Source organism: Macaca mulatta, chromosome 8, assembly GCF_049350105.2.
Source record: "Macaca mulatta isolate MMU2019108-1 chromosome 8, T2T-MMU8v2.0, whole genome shotgun sequence".
NCBI lineage: Eukaryota > Metazoa > Chordata > Mammalia > Primates > Cercopithecidae > Macaca > Macaca mulatta.
In genome coordinates this window covers 14,016,762-14,037,921 of record NC_133413.1, presented here as the reverse complement: position 1 = coordinate 14,037,921, position 21,160 = coordinate 14,016,762, and the positions used below count along the sequence as shown (strand labels likewise).

The 21,160-nt window shown below is 52.9% G+C and overlaps 3 protein-coding genes across 3 annotated transcripts in view; all 3 read left to right on the top strand.

Moving 5' to 3' along the window:
* Positions 1-21,160, top strand: part of LOC144330715 (SH3 domain and tetratricopeptide repeat-containing protein 1-like) — a 397,029-nt gene that overhangs the window by 31,221 nt on the left and 344,648 nt on the right. The gene's annotated exons all lie outside the window — the stretch shown is intronic.
* Positions 1-21,160, top strand: part of LOC144330568 (uncharacterized) — a 310,405-nt gene that overhangs the window by 93,604 nt on the left and 195,641 nt on the right. The gene's annotated exons all lie outside the window — the stretch shown is intronic.
* Positions 10,016-19,972, top strand: LOC106992348 (SH3 domain and tetratricopeptide repeat-containing protein 1-like). The gene is made up of 8 exons (XM_077942756.1): positions 10,016-10,082; positions 10,601-10,781; positions 10,904-10,952; positions 11,957-12,106; positions 14,712-14,834; positions 15,540-15,696; positions 16,658-16,854; positions 19,584-19,972. Exons 1-7 carry the CDS (start codon positions 10,016-10,018, stop codon positions 16,759-16,761), a joined length of 831 nt encoding a protein of 276 aa, XP_077798882.1. The 3' UTR covers positions 16,762-16,854; positions 19,584-19,972.

The following is a 21,160-nucleotide window of genomic DNA, read 5'->3' as shown; positions in this document are numbered from 1 at the left end:
CTGTATTTTAAAAACCCTCTGGAAAAAAAAAAAAAGACATTAAACCATTGCCCAGATGGCTGATAGAGCTAGAGATTTTTCCTTGAAGTACATGAGTATGGCTGTCAGACATCTGAAACCTGAAGTCATCTTAAAACATCACCATCATTTTGATGTTACCCCCTACCCGCCCTTTTTTTTCCATTTGTAAGGGACAAGGATCCAGGAAGGAAAGTATCAACTTACAAAGGCTTTTGTTACAATTAATCGTTCATGTACTTTCTTTTGGTATCTTATTCTCTGTTTACATTTTATTTTTATTATTACTTTTTTTTTGAGACAGAGTCTTGCTCTGTCACCCAGGCTGGAGTGCAGTGGCGCGATCTCGGCTCACTCCAACCTCTGCCTCCCAGGTTCAAGTGATTCTTGTGCCTCAGCCTCCTGAGTAACTGGGATTACAGGTGTGTGCCACCACGTCCAGCTAATTTTTATGTTTTCAGTAGAGACAGAGTTTCGCCGTATTGGTCAGGCCGATCTTGAACTCCTGAACTCGGGTGATCTGCCTGCCTCAGTCTCCCAAAGAGCTGAGATTACAGGTGTGAGCCACCGCGCCCGGCCACTGTTTCCATTTTGTAACGCTAGCGTCACCCCAGTGTAGGGTGGCTACGGGTATTCTTCTTTCCTGTTTCCTGGTGTATTTTCCTCTACAGCATTGATCACTCTTTAACATACTTTTTGGTTGTCTGTCTCTACCTACAAAAATATATGTTCCCTGTTATATCACCAGTTCCTGGCACATAGATAGTTAGTCAATATTTTTTGAATGAATGAATGAATGAATGAATGGGCTGAAAGAACCTTCTTCTTTCTTCTGTCACTTCACACCAAATGCTTTTGGAAAATGCTATGTGAACAGGGATCCTAAGCAGGAGAGGTTACACACATTGCTGTGGGATAGGCCATCATCCTCAGATACTTGTCTGGAAGGAGGCTGAGTACTTCAGTAGAAATGATACAAGACAACTTCTTCAGGAAATCAGCCAAGTGTCACAGCTTTCACATAGGCGTGTGATGTTTGCGTATGTATGTATGAAGAGCTGTCGTGTTCTAGAATCACGGGCCTTTAGATCCCTTGTACAGATAGAAAAGTAAAGGTCGAGGCCCAGGAGTGCTGCAGGCCACCGAGGTAGAGTCCCTGTCTGCCCTTCTCAGTGCCCGGTCACTTCTCACTGCACTCCCCTCTTTACTGCTAAAGCCACTTTCCCTGACTCTGAATGTGTAACCACGAGGGAGAAAATGTACTCCAGGCTCACAGTTTGTGGAGAAAAAGCCCAGCAGCTGAAAATCATGTTCACAAAGTTTGTACCTAGAAAAAGTGGCCATTTCTATCATGTCTTTAAATTTCCCTGTTTCTCATACATTTTATGAACAAGACAGTAGAAGGAGATTCGGGAACAGCAACTTTAGAACAAGGGGGAAAAAATCAAATCTAGAGCATTTCAGTTTCTGTTTTCTTCTCAGTTTAGGGCTGAAGCACTTTAGCTTTCTGTCTAAGGGACCACTCAAATCTGATTAGAAGCCATTGTGGGCTGGTAATTATCCATAATTTTAGAAAGATGCAGCACCAACTCTGTTCTCTAATAGCAGGCTTATTAATTTTAAATTTGCATGGCAGGAGAAGCAGATGGGGAGGTGGGATAAGCGTTCAGATGCTTGGTCATTGATAGCTTTTTACTTCCACGTATCACATGGGGATTTGGGACCCGGGAAGCCCCCTGAGAAGTGATGATTATCTGTCCCCTAACCAGCTGGGTTCTTTTTCATCCTGAGCTCAGAAAGATTGCTCCTACTGCAGCCAGGGAAGACAGGTGGTTGACTGGTTAGAAATCACGGCAGGTTATTTTCTCCATGGGCAGTTCGCATTTGGAAAGCAGAGCTATCAAAAAGTTGTCTTCTCTATTGTATTTCAAATCTGGGTGTTTAAAAAATTGTGTAAGCAAATTAAGCGTTTCTTTAATGGTAGTTGTGTGTGTTCTTGATGTGAATGAGAAGTGCATTCCCTTGTGAAATCCCTAGGACTTTATAGGAGGATGTGAGCCTTAGAACAGAAGTTGGTTTTCTAGATGATCATGTAGACATGATGCTGAGCACCAGACAAAGATGTTAAGTGATTTAAAAAATTTTTGTCTGAGTTCAGATTTTACACCAATATTTAGAAAATCAGCAAAAGAACTTGGAGGAATGTTCTCAGGCATCCAGTTCAGCCTCCTGCGCACATTGTCATAAAATCCGAGCGTGTGTACAGGGAGGCGCATTCCTTTCTGTTCTCATCACAGATCCTTCCCTGGCTCTGCACCTGCGTGTCATGCGCGTCCCTGTGAAGTGACCACCAAACAGGCTTTGTGTGAGCAATAAAGCATTTTAATCACCTGGGTGCAGGCGGGCTGAGTCCAAAAAGAGTCATCGAAGGGAGATAAGGGTGGGGCCGTTTTATAGGATTTGGGTAGGTAAAAAAAAATTACAGTCAAAGGGGGTTGTTCTCTGGGCAGGAGTGGGGGTCGCAAGGTGCTCAGTGTGGGAGCTTTTTGAGCCAGGATGAGCCAGGAAAAGGAATTTCACAAGATAATATCATCACTTAAGGCTAGAACCGGCCATTTTCGCTTCTTTTGTGGTGGAATGTCATCAGTTAAGGTGGGACAGGGCATTTGCACTTCTTGTGTGATTCATCAGTTACTTCAGGCCATCTGGGCATATACGTGCAAGTCACAGGGGATGCGATGGCTTGGCTTGGGCTCAGAAGCCTGACATTGCCCTCTTCCCTACCTTCCCTAGCTTTTCCCTCCTGTGCGGTTTTCTCACAAAGTGAATGGCCTCAGCCACAGCTTCTCTGCAGCTGCATCAGACTGTGGCGACAGGAGTGGTGGCTGCTGCAGGGTCTGCTGTCCCCACGGAGCCCAGTCTTGCTTGCCGCTGCAACCTGGTCACCATTTTGCCCCGAAAGTATGTAATTCTACAGAATGAGAGCCCACATGCTGGGGATGGAGGCGTCTTTATCACGGTGCTCTGCATATTTTAATCTTGGGTGGAAAGTATGGAAAAGTATGTGATACCTGTGGTTGGATGTCAGAAGAACGTTGTGAACTTGATGTGGACTGAGGATGTTAAGGTGCAACAGGCACCCCGGCTTCATTAAATGAGACTTCCCCATCTCCCTGCCAGGCACGCACAGGGGTATGGCCACGTCTTATGTGTTATCCTTATCTAGAGTACGCCTTGTCATGATGCTTAATATTACATGATGATATTCTGCCTCATAGAGTAGGTCCCAAACCGCATTCAACACAGAAATGTACTCTTGCTATTATACATAGAAAATGCTTTCATATACCAAGTGGGAGAGCAGTCCTAAAATCTGGGCTGGAATCGCAGAAGGAAGGCATTGGAAAGCAACAGGTTCCCTAGTCCAAAGCTGATTTTTGATGAACCTAGAAACAGGACTAAGAGAAGTGAATTTGCCTAAGGCCCTGACAGTGTCTCACGGTAGCATCTGAACCTAGCAGTTTCTTGACCTATTTCTTTAAATGATTAGTCAAGCTTCCTCTGATTCCTATATAAACATATTCCTCATTCATTCTTTTGTTTCAGTGAATTATTGCAGTGCTACCACGAAACAGTATTTGAGTCAAAATGTGGCAGTGTTGATCCCTTTCCAAGGATTTTAGTTGCACAGTTTGTCAAAGTTGTGCTTACAGTTTCTTGTTGGTTGCAAGGTGTCCTTTCAGAAGCCAATTGTGTGGTGTATTTATGTTGATTGTTGGAGGTAGTTTGGTTAGAACCTACTTCGAGTGGCTGGCGTGGGCCTGGGGGACAGTGACAGCTGCCTGCTTCATGGGCAGAGATGAAGTAATTGCTTCCTGGGAAGTACCATCCTCCTGGCCACACTCTCCAGCCCATTTCGTTTGTGTTGGTTTCCTTGGCATCTGCACATTTCTGGCTTCATGTGAGTCTCATTTATTTTAGTGTATGACTTCAGGCTGTGGGGAAGAATGGCCATTTTAGCACAGAGATGCACACAAAGGAACAACTGGCTAAATGTGAGTGAAGACATTCTTAGGGGGGATTTCATTTCTTTTATTCTGTAACAGGCAGTCTGGGAAGCAGTCTGGACACGTGGCCTGCGCTGTCACAGTTCCTCCTTGCAGGATCACAGATGTTTGGAGATTGTAGTGATAACTGTTATCATTGAGAATGTCATTCTCACAGGCTCTAATAAGTCAGGATGTACTGAGTGTTAATTTGTTGAAGACAACTGTATTTCTAGCCAAATCCATGTGAGACGTTTCTCCTGGCAGTGTTGCTGGGGGGGTATTCCCGTGGCTTAGTCTTAGGGAAGCACACGCCTTTGAATACTGCTGAAGCTGTGAGTACCCAAAGCGCACCGGAGTACTTTTACCATACGGGTGTTAGTCACTGATACACATCTCAGTCAGACCTGATGGATTCTTGACCCCTTCCTTTTTTAATTTTTTAGTTTTTAATTTTAATTTTTGTTTTTTAAGAGCACAACCCCTCAGGTGGCCACCATGAATCTCTGGTGTTTTCACTTGGCTGCAGCCTATTTGCCATCTCTGGTTCAAACATATTCGAAGCCTGATGATGCTTCCCTCTGTTCTGCTGTGTGACCCCCGTGCCCACAGGGTTCAAGACTGTCAGAGCTGGGAGCCACCTTCACAACTACCAGGGTTTCCAGAACCTCGTTCATCTAGCCCTGGGGATGGAAGAGATGTTATCAGAGGTGAAGGCTTATTAGGTTTACATGCCATTGATAACGAATGAGGAGGTTTTCTTTTATATAAGGGGAGCTTCTTAGAACGTGCTTTAGTAGGGTAAAGAAGCTTTTGATGTTTGCTTTCTCTGGAAAGATAATTTGTGATCCTGCCCTTGTTTTCAACAAAAATATAATTTGCATACCAGTGCATGTTATGTTACTGGGCACTGGCTGACAAATGGTTCTTAACTCGTCATTCACTCAGCCACTGTTTCTTGAATGGCATATGTGTGCCAGCTGTAGTAGGAACTCGCTGGGCTCTAGGACTAACCCTTATGAAACAGAGGTCCTGGGGGAAGCAAAAGCATATAACTATAAACGTTTGAGGTGATATCAGAGGGGGTGTCTATAGGTGCAAAACTTCGTTCATTCATTGCCCCATCTAGGAGGTTTTGTGTCTTAGCAGCGTGTTCCATAGCAACACATCCCTCGATCAAAATATTCATCATATTGTTTTGAAATTCTCTGCTTACGTATGTGTTTTTCCGACTAAGTTTAAAACAGGTTAAGGACAGGCTATGGGGTATGTATTATATATATCTACACACACACATATATTTATATTTATATACATTACCAATGTAAATATACTATATATATAAACACATATGTATTTCTCCCTCTCTATATATACACACACACACCACACACATATATACACACACACACATATATATGAAATACACACACACACACACACACTTCTACTGCCAAGCACAGAAAGTCAAAACTAGGCAAGGGTTCTTTTAGTGTTCATGAAAAAATAGATGTGTTAGTTGAGAGCGTCCTTCAGTTGCCAGGGGAAAGACAGGATGGGTTCACAAAGGGAGACAGTGTTTTATTTTTGTTTTTGTTTTTGTTTTTTCTTTGTTTAACTCTTGAATTCAAAATACTCCAGACTTATGGAAAAGTTGCAAAAATAGTACAGAGAATTCCCATATACTCTTCCCTCAGATTCCCCAAACATTTCACCCCATTTGTACTTTCTCCTTCTCTCTCTGTGGATATAATTTTTTTTTTTCCTGAAATGTTTAAGAGTGGAAGGTAGAATGCAGGGCAGGGTGAAAGGTGGAAGGAGAGACGTGGGTTGGGAGGCTTTTTTTTTTTTTTTAAACTTCTGAGATGGAGTTTCGCTCTTGTCACCCAGCCTGGAGTGCAATGGCACGATATCGGCTCACTGTAACCTCTGCCTTCTGAGTTCAAGTGATTCTCCTGTTTCAGCCTCCTGAATAGCTGAGATTACAGGCACCCACCACCATGCTTGGCTAATTTTTTGTATTTTTAGTAAAGGGGTTTCACCATGTTGGCCAGGCTGGTCTTGAACTCCTGACCTCTGATGATCCACCCACCTTGGCCTACCAAAGTACTGGGATTACAAGCATGAGCCACTGTGCCTGGCGATTTTGGAGGCTTTTGCAGTAACCCAGAGCGCTATGATGAGGGCTGGACCTGGTTGGAAATGATGAGAAAGGTGAGAAGTGGTTAGGTCTGGCATAGAGTTTGAAAGGAGAGTTTAAATGGGTTAGATGACAAGAGAGAGACGTGGCTCTGAAGGCATAGTAGCCCTTGCCCTGCTGGGCCGGACGAGACAGGCAGCCTAGGGCTACTACCACACCCTGCGGGCAGCTCAGGACCTGGGCCAGCGGAGGAACCAGGCAGTGGTGCTGGCCAACTTTTGGACCCTGTGCCTGCACGCGGGTGCCAGCAGCATGGCCCAGCACTACCTCCTGGAGGCCGTGCGGCTGTTATCGAGGCTGCCCTGCAGGGAGTGTGGCCGGGACTTCACCACGTGCTCCTGCAGCTGGGCCACCTCTGCACCCACCAGGGTCCGGCCCAGCAGGGCAAGGGCTACTATGAGTGGGCCCTTCTGGTCACTGTGGGGATGGGCCATGTGGAGAGTGAGTGCCCCGGTTCCTCCTGTGCGCCCTCCGGGGCCACTCAGGTCAGGGCACACCTGGGGTTTGTGATTCAGAAACAAGTGGTGGTTTTTCCACCATTGAAAGTGCTGAGTCATGGCCAGCAGCAGATGTTGGCAAGCGCCCTGGAGACAGGCGGTTCCCACACAGGGCTAGGCCGTCTGCCCTACTGGGGCAGCCAGCTCTTCCCAGTTTGCCCAGGGACCATGCTGCCTTGAGCACGGAAAGTCCTGCGTGCTGGGAATCCCTAGCCATAACCCTGGGATCAAGGCAGGCTCTGCTGAGCTGGGACTTGGGGCCCCTCCATGAGCCAGGCCGTGAACGCCAGTTCTTGTGCCCGTGTTATCTGCTTGGTATGTTGGCAGCCTGCGCACCTGTCATCCCACTTCACAGAGGACACGGGGCGGGTGATTGCCCAAAGCCGCAGAGCAGTTCATGCAAAAGCAGCTCGTTGTGCACTGTGTGCCAGGCCCCACCCACAAATGGGGCTTGTGGGGTCCTCGGGTGGCAGGGACTGAGCGTGGGAATGTGAGCTTTAGGCCAGAGAAGCCACAAAAGGGTAAGTGGTGTGATGGCGGGCCAGCACTTGGCCCCGGGTTAGGGAAGCCTCTTTAGTCTGGGACCAGAGGGTTGAGAGGATTTAGTCAAGTAATAGGTGGTGGGGGAGGGGCTGGTGGTGTAGCCTGTGTGAAGGACCAGGGATGAGCGAGTGTGGGTGAGTGGTGGTGAGTGAGTGGGGGTGAGGGAGCGGAGGTGTGATGGGGGTGAGTGAGTGGGAGTGTGAGCGGGTATGAGTGGGGTGTGAGCAGGGGTGAGCGAGTGGGGATGAGTGAGCGGGGATGAAGGGGGTGTGAGCGGGGGTGATTGAGTGGGGGTGGGTGAGTGGGGGTGAGTGAACGGGAGAGAGAGCGGGGATGAGTGAGTGGTAGTGAGTGAGCGGAAGTGTGATGGGGGTGAGTGAGCAGGGATGAGTGAGTGGGGGTGAGTGAGCAGAGGTGTGATGGGGGTGAGTGAGCAGGAGTGTGAGCGGGGATGAGTGGGGTGTGGTGGTGTGAGTGGGGGTGAGTAAGCGGGAGTGTGAATGGAGATGAGTGAGTGGGGGTGAGTGAGCGGAGGTGTGATGGGGTGAGTGAGTGGGAGCGTGAGCGGGGATGACTGAGTGGGGGTGAGTGAGCGGAGGTGTGATTGGGGTGAGTGAGCGGAAGTGTGCGCGGGGATAAGTGGGGTGTGAGCGGGGGTGAGTGAGCAGGGCTTATGCAGGGAGGTGCAGAGTTAGGAGTGGGTGGTTTGGGTGCTGGATGGTGAGAAGCTCTTCTGGAGAGCTAAGCAGGGCCTGGGGCCTCAGGCTGTGGCTTGGCCTTTTCCCCAAGAGCACTGGGGAGCCATGGAGTGCTATCGAACAGTCACTGCAGACTGAGCAGTGAACAGACAGACAGTAGGTGGGCAGGGCTGTCTGAAATCTAGGCCGCAGAGGATAGATGAGGAAGTTGAGTCCAGGGAAATGGCCGAGACAAGGGATACTGTTGTGGGTCCCCTCTGCCTTGCAGCGGTGTGTCATGGCATAGTGAGACCACTCAGAGATGCCTCCTGTGGCCTGGACCAGAGTCCCAGGGGCTGTGGCCAAATCTGCCCATTTCCCAGCACAGGCCTGGCACCCACTCCTGGCCCTAGGAGGGATGAGATTTTGGAAAGGACCGTGTGAAGGGGCCCCGGTTCAGACCCAGGCTTCTTCCCCAGGGGCATTCTCTGACTGGAAGGAGACCCTCCAGGAATCCAGCGCCCCAGCCCCCACTGCAGCCTCCGGTTGCTCGTGGCATAATAGCCTGTGGCACCTCCTCCTAGGAGGCCCTCCCCGGGGTGCTGGGGGATTCAGACTTGGAAATGCAGGCCAGGGAACGGGGATCATGCTTTCCTGTCTCCCCACCCCGCGCTGAACGGTCGAGGAGACCGAGGGCGGGGCTGCTACCCCACATGCTTACTCGGGGTCATTTTTGAGTCACTTTTGGTAGTTTGTGTCCTTCTAGGAGCTTGGCTGTTGTGTCTAGATGGTCTGATTTGTTGGTCTACAGTTGTTCGTAGTGTTTTCATGGAATCCTTTTATTTCTGTCAGGTCGGCAATAATGTTTCCTCTTTCATTTCTGATTTGAGAAACTTGGGTTTTTAATTTTTTATTTATTTCTTTTTATTAGAGATGGGGTCTCATCATGTTCCCCCAGGCTGGTCTTGAATGCTGGCCTCAGCAATCCTTCCACCTCGGCCTCACAAAGCGCTGGGATGACAGGCGTCAGCCATGGAGCTCAGTCTCTGATTTTAGTCATTTGTGTCCCATCTTTCTTTTCTTTGTCAGTCTGGTGAAAGATTTGTTAATTTTGTTATTATTTTCAGTAAACTCACTTTTGGTTCTGTTGATTATCTCTTTTGTTTTTCCATTCTCTGTATTTTTACTTCCCATTTCCACTCTCATGTTTATTATTTTCTTCCTTTTATTTGCTTTGGGTTTAGTTCATTCTTTTTCTAGTTTCTCAAGGTGGAAGGTTAGGTTTTTGATTTGAGATTTTTCTTCTTTCTTTGAATGTAGACATTTACAGTTATAAATTTCCCTTTCAGCACTGCCTTAGCTGCATCTTGGAATTTTTGATACACTGTGCTATTTTTTTTTTTTAAAGGCAGAATTTTGCTCTAATGCCCAGGGTGGGATGCAGTGGTGCAATCTTGGCTCACTGCAACTTCTACCCTGGTGAAAGCCATTCTCATGCTTCAGCCTCCCAAGTAGCTAGGATTACAGACGTGCACCACCGCTCCCAGCTAATTTTTATATTTTATTTTTTTATAGAGACGGGATTTCACCATGTTTCCCAGGCTGATCTCAAACTCCTGGACTCAAGCGATCCTCCCACCTCGGCCTCCCACAGTGCTGGGATGACAGGCGTGAGCCACCGCGCTGGCCCGGGCTGTGCATTTGTTTGCATTCTTCTCAAATTAGTTTTCAGTTTCCCTGATGGTCTCTTTGACTCACTGGTTGTTTAGGAGTGTGTAATTTCCACATATTTTTGAATTTCTCACATTTCCTTCACTGTTGATTTCCAGCTTCGTGCCAGTACAGCTGAAGAACACCTCTGCTTCGGTCTCAGTCCTTCTCCATTCACTGCGGCTCATTTTGTGGCCTGGCACACGGTCTGTCATGGGGAATGTCCCCTGGGTGCTCGAGAGGACTGTGTATTCAGCTGTTGTTGGGTGGCGTGTGTAACAGATGTCCATTCGGCGTACCTGGTTTCCTGTGTTAATCTCCGGAATGTTTCTGGCACTAGAAAATCAGAAGCTTTCCACTGTTCCCAGCGCCCTGGCTTTGGGAGAGGCCAGTGAGCATGTGGCTTGGGAGCCTGGTTGCATGAGAGAAGCATGTGTGGGAACACCAGGGGCCGGCTTTGAACCCCATTCCCCCAACATGATGCCGTGTGTGGCAGACATGACGCTTGGCTTTGCTCTCTCAGCGTTCCATCGGCGACAGGGGCTACTTGTGCCCCTGGCCTCATCAGCTCAGGCTGAAGGCAGCCCTGGTCCTGGCCTGAGGGGCTTTGTGAAGCAGAAATAGATGGCCTGGTGCAGGGGCCGAGCCTGGCCAGGACCTCGGCCCTGGGAGTTGTAAAGAAGGCTGGCCTCTACCATGAGCCTCTGCACCAAGGTGTGCCCATGTGACTGTGTGCTCGGCGTCTGCCCTGGCACGGGTGCATGGCCTGTCTGCGCTCAGTCTCCCCGCCTATGGGGCCCAGGCTCACAGAGGTGTGAAAGAGGCAAGCACGGCGCAGGGGCCTCCGAGCCCAGCCAGCCTCGCTTCGATGCTGGGAGACTAACGTCTTCCATTTTGTCTTCTGCCCAGGCCAGTTGTGGGCCGTCCACCGGCTGTGCTACTTCTACAGCACCGTCATGCCCAGCGAGGCCCAGTGTGTCATCTACCATGAGCTCCAGCTCTCCCTGGCCCGCAAGGTGGCCGGCAAGGTGCTGGAGGGGCAGCTCCTGGAGACCATCAGTCAACTCTACCTGTCCCTGGGCACCAAGCGGTAAGGGCTGGCTTTGCAGTGGTGGAGGTGGGGGCGGGCAGGGCAGGGAGGGGGGCAAAGGGAAGCTGGCCCAGGACACCAGCAACCCCTCTCCTTTTGATCATTTGGTTCCTTGGCATCAGATGTTTTGAGCTGGTGGGCCTGGGGTCGTCCCAGGGCTGCTGCTGGCCTGTGAGTCCCAGCTTGAGCCTCCCTTGTTGGGTCAAAGGTCATCTCAACCCCAGCAGAGGCAGTACGTGCACTCTGGGCTGTTCTTCCTACTATGATGGCTTTTGTCCTCTACCTCTGCCTGCCCCGAATCTTCACTCCTGGCCTTCATCTGTCCCCTTAAATGTGACCACAGCAGCCACCTGTGGCTTCTCTCCCACAGAAGACAGAGCCAGTTGTGTCACCTGCTTCCCTGGGACAGGGTTTCAAGGTCTCACGTCCCATATGTGGCCTACTCGGCTTCCCCCAAGCATCCTGACCTGGTGGGGTAACCATGGCCCTGGCCACCCCACCCACAGGGCCCAGTGACATTGCTGCAGTCACACCCCCTCGAGTGTCGGACTTACTGAGAGGGCAGGGAAGGAGCCAGATTCCATGGGGACCCGGGAGACTGCCTCCAGTCTTGGTCTCAGGTTCACAGAAGGAAAATGTGCCAGTGTGCTAGAGCCATGCTTCTCAAAGTGTAGTCCCTGGACCAGTAGAACAGCATCCATGTCACCTAGGAGCTTGTGGCAAGTGGGAGTTCTAGGGCCTGCCCCAGGCCTGTGGAGCCGGAAGCTCTGTGGGCAGGGCCAGCAAGCTATAAGGACTGGCCTCCGGGTGACTGTGATGCCTGCACACCTTGAGAACCATCGGCCCAGATAGCCTCTGAACACTAACGGCTCCTGGTGCGTCTGGAGAAGACACAGGTCATGTCTGGGAGGCAGGGGAGATGGACTAGCACAATCCTCCTGCCACAGGGCAGCATGATGCTCGATTCCCTCTGAAGGATGTCCTTCATCTTTTCCATGCCATGTGTGTTCACCCTGGCCCTCCCAGCAGCCTGGGAAGAGCAGAACACTGCACACACAAGAGGGCCGTTCCCAGTCCGCACATTCTAGATTCATCTGTTACCAGACCCACGGGAGGAGGCAGACTGGTTCCAGGAGGATGAGAACCCTTGTTCTGACACCTGTGTCTGATTCCAGGGCCTGCAAATCCACTCTGGACTACACCAAGGAAGTCTGGGGATTTTCATTGACCTTCAGAAGGAAGAGAAGGAGGCGCATGCCTGGCTGCAAGCAGGGAAGATCTATTACATCCTGCGGCAGAGCGAGCTGGTGGACCTGTACATCCAGGTGAGTGGCAAGGGATGCAGGAGGACCCCTGTGTTGTTGACTCTCCATCCACCCATCCATTCATCCTTCCATCATCTATTTACCTGCTCATCCTTCCATCTATACATCCATCATCCATCCATCCATCCATCCATTCTTCCGTCGTCTTCCCATACACCTGTGGGTCCTTCCATCCATCCATCCATCCATCCTTCCATCCTTCCATCATCCATCCATTCACCTGTTCGTCTTTCCAAGCATCCATCCATCCATCCATCCATCATCCATCCCTCCATCCATCTATCATCCATCCATCCTTTTATCATCCATCCATTCACTTGTCCATCCACCCATTCACCTATTCGTCCATCCATTCACCTGTTCGTCCATCCATCCATCCTTCCATCTATCTTTCCATCATCCATCCAACTGTTCATCCTTCTATCCATCCATCCATCCATCATTCTTCTGTTCACCTCTTCGTCCATCCATTCACCTGTTCGACCATCCTTCTATCCATCCTTCCATCCATCTTTCCAGTATCCATCCAACCATCTTCTATATATCCATGATCCGTCCATTCACCTATCCATCCATCCCTCCATCCATTCTTCCATCCTTCCATCATCCATTCACCTGTTCATTCTTCCATCCATCCATTCATCCATCATCCATCCATCCATCTATCATCCATACATCCTTCCGTCATTCATCCACTCGCCTGCTCATCCTTCCATCCATCCATCCGTCCTTCCTTCTAGCATCCATCCATTCACCTGTTCATCCTTCCATTCACCTGTTCATCCTTCCATTCACCTGTTCTTTCTTCCATTCATCCATCCATCATCCATCCATCCATCCATCCATCCATCCATCCATCCATCCATCCATCATTCATCCATTCTTTTATCATCCATTCATTCAGCCACCATCCATCCACCTGTTCGTCCATTCATCCATCCATCCTTCCATCATCCATCCATTCATCTGTTCATCCTTCCATCCATCCATCATCCATCCATCCATCCATCCATCCATCATCCATCCATCCATCATCCGTCTATCTGTCCATTCATCCATCTGTCCATTCATCCATCTGTCCATTCATCCATCCATCATTCTTCCATCCTTTTATCCATCCATTCACCCGTCTATCCATCCATTCACCTGTTCATCCATCCATCCGTCCATTCATCCTTCCATCATCCATCCATTCACCTGTTTATCCTTCCATCCATCCATCATCCATCCACATATCCATTAATCCATTCATCCATCCATCCATCCATCCAACCATGCTTCCATTATCCATCCATGCTTCCATCATCCATCCATCCACCTGTTCATCCTTCCATCTATGCATCATCCATCCACCCATTCATTCATCCATCCATCCATCATCCATCCATCCTTCCATCATCCATCCTTTCTCCCATCCATCCATTCACTGTTCATCCATCCATCCATCATTCATCCATCCACCCACTACTCTACCTATTAATCCATCCCTCCATTCATCTATCTGTCCATTGGTTTATCCATACATTTGTCTATCCACCATCTAGCCATCAATATGCACATACATCATCTACCCTCCACCCATCCATACATTATCTACCCACCCATACATACATGCAGACATACATACATCATTCCACCCACCCACCCATCCATCCATCCATCCATCCACCCATCCGTCCGTCCATCCACCCATCCGTCCGTCCATCCATCCATTCATCCATCCATCCATCCATCCATCCATCCATCCATCCATCCATCCATCAATCCATCCCAAAATTAATCTATCCACACACCCATCCATCCATCCATGTGTCTACATCTCCTCATCCATTCATCCATCCATCCACTCATTCCTAAGCCACTGCTGAGCACCTGTTGTGTGCCTTTTCCCTCCCTCCAACTGGTTCCTGCACATCCTCCCCCAGTGGCCAGCATCTTCTCCCTGAGGGCAGAGGCGCGGCCCCTCACAGTGCCCAGCACCTGCTGGTATACAGCACATGCTGAAATAATGTGATCACTCAGTTAACACACAGAAGAACTTGCTCCAAGCGACACGTGGCACATCTCCTTACAAAATGAATCTATCATAGTGGCTGTTTTCAGAGGCTTTCCCAAACACAGTGTGATCTGGAACAAATTGTGAAGCTCACCAGCCTGGTGAAGCTTTCGTGATTGAGCACCTGCTGTATACCTCCTTGAGCTGAGGAGAGGGATCAAGAGCTCATGGCCAAGAGGGGACCAGGCCCACCCACAAACACTGTTGATGTGGCAGGGATGTGGCAACCCAGAAAGGAGCCAGGGGATGGGCTCCCAGCTATCTGGGGGCCACGGAGACTGGTTTGAGTACAGGCGGAGTGGGCTAGGGCTAGCCCTGGTGGTAGGATTCACGGGTGTCGGGCTTCTGGGCTGCAGCTGCTCAGTCACCTCCTGGCACTCAGGTGCATCAGTTCATTGTCCTCACGCCAGTGGTGGGGGCATCCCTAATGTACAGAGCCTGAAAAATGCTCAGGTGTACCTGCAGTGTGTGAGAGGAAGGAGGCTGGCAAAGGTGGGCGTGGCCACCTCGCCAGGTGTGGGTCTTGAGGGAACTTCTGTCTCCTTTCAGGTGGCACAGAATGTGGTCCTGTACACAGGCGACCCCAGCCTGAGGCTGGAGCTGTTTGAGGCAGCTGGAGACATCTTCTTCAATGGGGCCTGGGAGCGGGAGAAAGCCGTGTGCTTCTACCGGGTGAGCTGGCCTGTGGGCTGATGTGGGTGGGCCTCAGGGGAGCACCTGGAGGGCTGAGGCACAGGTGTGGCAGGGCAGAGGCCTCCCACCTGGAGGCAGGGCCACCCATGCACATGCTTAGTTTCCAAGTGGTCTCACCGGGAATGATATTGACCATGCCCCTGCCCGGGACAAACGTTTGGGGCCTGGATGTGACAATGGCTCTACCCTTGTACCTGATGATCTCAAGCAACCATGAGCTGGAAGTTCTGTCCCCATCTTCCAGATGAGGAAACTGAGGCTCAGAGAGGCACAGGGACATGTCAAAGGACACACAGCATGTCAGTGGGAGGCCCAGGTCTGCTTGCACCCCGAAGTGGGACGGCTTCTCCCTTCCTCTGAGCTCACGGTGTGGCTCAGCCCTGGGCACAGATAAATGCGGTGTTTTTAGAGCAGAGAGGAGTGCTGGCTCCCCCAGCCAGACCCCCTGGTGCCCAGGTGGGAAAGGCTGGTCTGAGGCTGCTGGGTGTAGCTGGATGGGCCTCAGGTGACTCTTCAGCCCCCAACTTGGGTGTCTGAACTGTGTGTTATCCCAAAGCACAGAGCTGTGTGGAGGTGCAGGGGTAGCTGGGGTGTGGGAAGCTCCAAGCACATGTTTGAGCTCTGAGGAGGGCACTGGGCAAGGTGGGTGCTGTGGGAAACCTGAGCCACCTGCCTGTGTGGTAGGACCGGGTCCTGGCCCTGGCAGTGACTACGGGCAACTGCAAGGCGGAGCTGCAGCTACAGCTGTGCAACAAGCTGGTGGCACTCCTGGCCACACTGGAGAAGCCCCAGGACGGCTTGGAGTTTGCCTACATGGCCCTAGCACCCAGCATCACTCTGGGTAAGTCCCCTGAGCGCCCCCCCTGCCAGGACCCACACTTTGCCAGAGCCCAGCCTCCAGGTCTGCAGGGCAGGAGCTGAAACAGCTGCTGGATTTTCCTGGTCTCCTGTCCAGGCAGGCAGATCTGCCCAACTGGCTTCCCCGTCTAGCTGTGGGGCACGGCCCGAGGTGTCTCACGCAGTGCAGAGCTCCCTGCCTGACTGAGCTCTGTTTCCTCTGCCTGTTCCCGCTGCTGACCACAAGGGCCGCCCAGTGTGCCCTCTGCCTTCCAGACATGCCAGGCATCTCGTTGGTCCCTGTATGTGCCAGGCTGAGTGGCACATTCCCTTTCTCTTGTGCCCTACCCAACCTCATCAACCACACGGCTCTCTGGCTGATAAAATCCCAGTTCTCCTTCCAGCAGTCGGCACCTTAAGGCCGGGCATCCCCTGGTGCTGTGCCAGGGTCGTCTGTCCCCCTCCAGAGACAGGGAACCCTAGGCAGGCCGCATGCCCCAGCACCTTGTGCCCCGTGGCCCAGTACACAGTAGGTGTGCAGCTGACTCCCCAAAGTAGGGGGCTCTGATTGTGACACACGCAGGAGGAGTCGGATGTCACGTCTGTGGGTTGCCTGGAGCCGGGGTGCCCGGGAGCACCTGGACTGCATGGCTTTTGGGCTCCCCTGGTTAAAACCAGTGAGCAAAGGCAGGTGGCTATGTGTAGGCACAGAGCTGGGCCATCCAAGTCCGACTTTGCCAAAGCCTCACAGTAGACAGGGGCAGGCCTTATTAGTTCTGCTTTGCAGATGGGAAAGTGAGTCTGGGAACCTGGAAGGGACTGGCCAGAGCTGCCCAGGTGACCGCAGGTGCCTGGAGGCAAGCCAGGTGCTGCCCGGGGTGTGCATACCTGCTCCTGAGGGGCCTGTGCCCTCCCTGCCCCAGGGAGCCACTTCCTCACACCTGCCCCTTTGGCCTGCACCCCAGGGGATGGGCTGAACGAGCACGTGGCCTACCACCGCCTGGCCGCCCTGCACCATCAGCTGGGCCAGGGCAAGCTGGCGGAGCACTTCTACCTCAAGGCCCTGTAGCTCTGCAACTCGCCACTGGAGTTCGACGAGGAGACCCTCTACTACGTGAAGGTGTACCTGGTGGTCGGTGACATCATCTTCTATGACCTGAAGGTGGGTGGGGAGGGGCAGGGCTCGGGGTGTTCCCGGCCCCCTTGGAGTGGGATCTCCACCCAGACCCCAGAGGCCTGGGTTCCAGCCTACCTTAGGAATGGCCCAGTGGCCTCCCTGGAGCTCTGCATGCGGCTGGAGGAACCGGCAATGTTAGCAGATACAACCCAGCTCCCAAGCTGGCCAGGCCCCACCCTCAAGAACTCAGTCTCAGCCAGGGAGGCTGACACATGAGTGGGCAATGGTGGCCTCTGGGTAAAGAAGGCGGATTGTAGTCAGGGGGACCCTCCTGGAGGAGGTGACACCAAAACTGAGTCTTGACAGTCAAGTGTCAAGTTGCATTTAACAAAGAAAACAGGGTCAGGAGAAGGACATTTCGGAGGACCACATCATCTTGACGTTGAATCCACGTTGCAAGATCCAACCCAAATCCTGGCGCCTCCTCTAGGAAGCCTGCCTAGGGTGCCAGCCTGTATTGAGCAACTCCTTCCTGGAGTCCCGAGACACCTTGAACCTTCACATCACCCAGGAAGGGTGGGGTGGGACCAGTGTCTTACCATCGGGTTCACAGACAGGGAAACCCCAGCTCAGTGCAGGTGCAGTGGGGCGGGGCCCCAGCCAGCCAGGCTGAGGCCTTGCTGGGTCGGGTCTGTCTGGAGCGGAGGTGCTGTGCTCCCTCTGCCCCCAGCCCTGCAGCGGTGGAGAGCTGGGACTGTCAGGTTCAGACCTGGCGTGTCTCCACCCCTCTGCCCAGCAGGCACCGTCCCTCCTCAGCATCGCACGGGCACCGCATCAGTGCTCCTTATGGGCTGAGGGGCCAGGGCACTCCAGTCCAGGGGCCGAGATCTTGGGGTCCTTAGAACAACATGAGGAGCTGGGGCAGCCCTACGACCTCGCCCCATATCCCCCACCCGCAGGCCTGGGGCTGCCGGGGTGGCCCCCGCCCAGTGCTGGTGACACCTGGTGGTCAGAAGTGGTCCCTGTGGCCTCCCAAGTCCCAGCCAGACAGGGAGGTGCCAAGTGTCAGACCCAGAGGGACGCTGCTCACCACTCAGGGGCTCGCCTGGGACCCAGGGGGACGGGCCTCCCAGAAGAGGCCTTTATCTCTCTTGGTCAAGGCTGCCGCCCACTCCGCCTGCCCAGGAGGAAGGAAAGGGCCAAGTAGTACCTGAGAGGCCAAAGTCCACGGTTGGGGTTGAGGGGCAGAGGCCTCCTTCACCTCCTTCCCATGCACAGCCCTCTGGGCCTCATCGTGACTATGCTGTCAGAGCAGGCCAGCTTCCCACAGGGAGGCCCCCTTGGAATTCCCTAAGGGCGGCTGTCTTTCCAAGGCTACACCCTCCTCCTTGTATAGGAGGCTCTGGACCCAGGGCCCAGAGGAGTAGGAGAAAACGCCGGGCTGCATGGGGCCTGGAAGGCTGGCAGAGAGGCGGGGTAAATGGGCATCTTTGCTGATTGCCTCTACAATGGGGTCCCCTTTAGTGTACACATGAGAGTGAGCCCTGGAATAGGGAAGATTAGGTGTGTCCTGGCTCAGCCTGCCACTCACTAGCTGTTGCACACACTACAGGCACATGGAAATGCCCACGCAAATGCACACGGGCACAGGCACACGCACACACAGGCATGCACACAGGCACACAAACGCACAAGCACACGCACAGGCACATGCAGAGACATGCATTGGCTGGCTCCTTCCTGTTTAGTTGGGATGCCCCCACCCCTTCAGGAAGCCTTTGCCTTCCACCCCCGGCTGAGTCTGGGGCCTCCTGGACCCCCCACAGGCTCCTGGGCTTCCCTCTGCCACAGCCTGAGCCACCCTGTGTGGTCAGTGTTTACTCCCAGGTCCCTCAGACTGGGAGCAAGGACGTTAGGCTCAGCCACGCACCCAGCACAGAGTCCAGTGTTCGGCTGGGCCGGGGGCATTGGATGAGCAGTGGCGGTGACTCGGGGCCTTCTCATGCCCCTGCTCCGTGTGTGGGGCGGGGCAGTGGGGGAATGGACTTGCTGCATCTTGGACTTTGTCCTTGACCCTGGGAGCCATCTTGAGATGGTAAAGAGGGACAGGCCAGGCATGGGTCTCAGAGAGGTTCCTTGGGTGACCCCCATGTGGAGGAGGCGCCTGGGGAGAAGCCGGGTGGGGGATGGGAGGGTGAAGGAGGAGGTCTGGGAGGCGGCATCCCAACCCAGGTATGGTGAGTTTGGGCCAAAGATGCATTGAAAATGGGAGTGGATGTCTGGGGAGTCACACTCCGTCAATATTTCAGGGAACATTGCCGGAGAGGACACCTGTGAGATGGTTTTGTACCTGGCCTGTCCCATGGAGGGCCTGGAAATGGTCAGCATGGACAGGGGCCAGAGGGGAGCCTGGGTCACTCAACGCTGTGCCCCTGCTGTGGCTCGGAGCCACGGGTCCTGCATGGAACTCTCAGAGCAGGCAGGATCTGCCCTGACCTCAGCCCATGGGGAAAGCAGCCACTGCCTGCGGAGAGGGTGGCACTGGGGCAGGACGGTTGGGGTGAGTGGGGCGTAGGGGCAGTCAGGAAGGCTTCCAGGGGTGTCAGGGTCGTCCCCACTTCCTGCAGCTGAGACCACAGCAGTGTAACAGGTTTCGGGGCTCATGGGGTGAGCCAGCATTGGCTGGACACGTGGAATGACCTGGAGACAGCAAGGGCCTCTGGGAAGACGGGCTCCGAGTCCCCTTTTTGCTGAGCATGACCTGTCCCCTTCAGGACCCGTTTGAGTACTACCAGCTGGCACTGGCAGCCGCCGTGGACCTGGGCAACAAGAAGGCACAGCTGAAGATCTACACGCGGCCGGCCACCGTCTCCCACAACTTCCTCCTGGACCGTGAGAAGTCGCTCCTCTTCTACCAGAAGGCCAGGACCTTCGCCACAGAGCTCAACGTCCGCAGGGTCAACCTGCCTCCTCTGCCACTCCGCGGGTGGGCCCCCTGGTTGGCCCCCAGCCACCCTCGCTGAGGACAGCATCCGAGGGTGTGGGTTTTGTGCAAGGAGGACGGTCTCCTCCCTCTCCTGGTGTCTCCCGTGGCTCATTTTCTGGGAAATGGGGCATGAAAGCAGGGTTCAAATAGCAATAAATTTTTCTTTGCAATAACCTACCGAAGTCCCCAGGGCATCCTTCCCTGTGTGCTTCCTGGGCTGTGTCTAGGGGCCAGCTCCTTCCCTGGTGGCAGCCCTCTGATCTTGGGGATGAGAAGGACCATGAGTCCAACAGACCTGGGCCAGGTCACCATGAGCCTCGGTTTCCTCGGTGGCCAGAGGGGAGATGGTGGTGGAACTCTCTGGGCAGCTCCCTGCCCTCCCTGCTCAGAGCTTTTGCTGTAGGTCTCGTGCCGCCCTTGACTTTAACCTTCAGGCCACTGTGCCCGGATGTGGGGGCTGCTAGTGTCCCTGTTTGCCATTGAAGAAATAGAGGCACAGAGAGGTTAGGTGTCTGGCCCATCGTCACACAGCAGGTAGTGGCGGAGACGCAGAGCCCAGTACACTGACCACCACACCACCCTGCCAGCCTGCAGCCAGGAAGGTGTCCCCCATTAGGACCCAAGGTCAGCTCCTGGACCTCTCTTGTGGTGTCAGGAGAGCCACAGGCCAGTGAGGGTGGCCCCGGGGATCCCTCACTCAGTGTCCTCTGCTCCCAGACTTGGTTGGGCTGAGCCTGGCCAGTCCCACCTCTGGCCACTGGTCAGCCCTGCGGGAAGTGAGATGCAGGGATCTCTGCCTGTGTAGATGCTGCTGCCCAGTATTGAAAGCCTTATCTGGGCTGCCCCCAAGCCATCCCCACATACCCCTCCCCTTCCGGTCCCCGGCCCTCATCCCAGTCCCTGGAATCCCAGGTTTTCCTTGTTGGAATCTCTTGACCTTAGGGAACACAGCTCACACGGTCTCTTTGCCAGTTTACGGCAAGAAAACCGAGGTTCAGAGACTGTGGGTGTCCCACGTGATTCTCACATACACTGCACTCTCCCAGGCCCCCCTTTTAAACACTTTAAATGAGGTGACATTCACATCGCATGCAATGAACTATTTCAACGCGAATAATGTGGTGGCATTTGTGCATTCACAGTCCTGTGCAACCACTCACGCCATCTACTTTCAAAATGTTTTCATCTCCCCAGAAGAAATCTGCCATCCTCACTAAGCTGTTACCCCTCCTTGGTATCCCCCAAGCCCCTCGTTTAATGGAAGGGGAAACTGAGGCCCGGAGAGAGACTTGCCAGTGGGCGGAGCTCTGATCATAAGGAATCAGGCACCCATCTGCTGCTTCAGTCCTGGGTTGGTTTTCCACC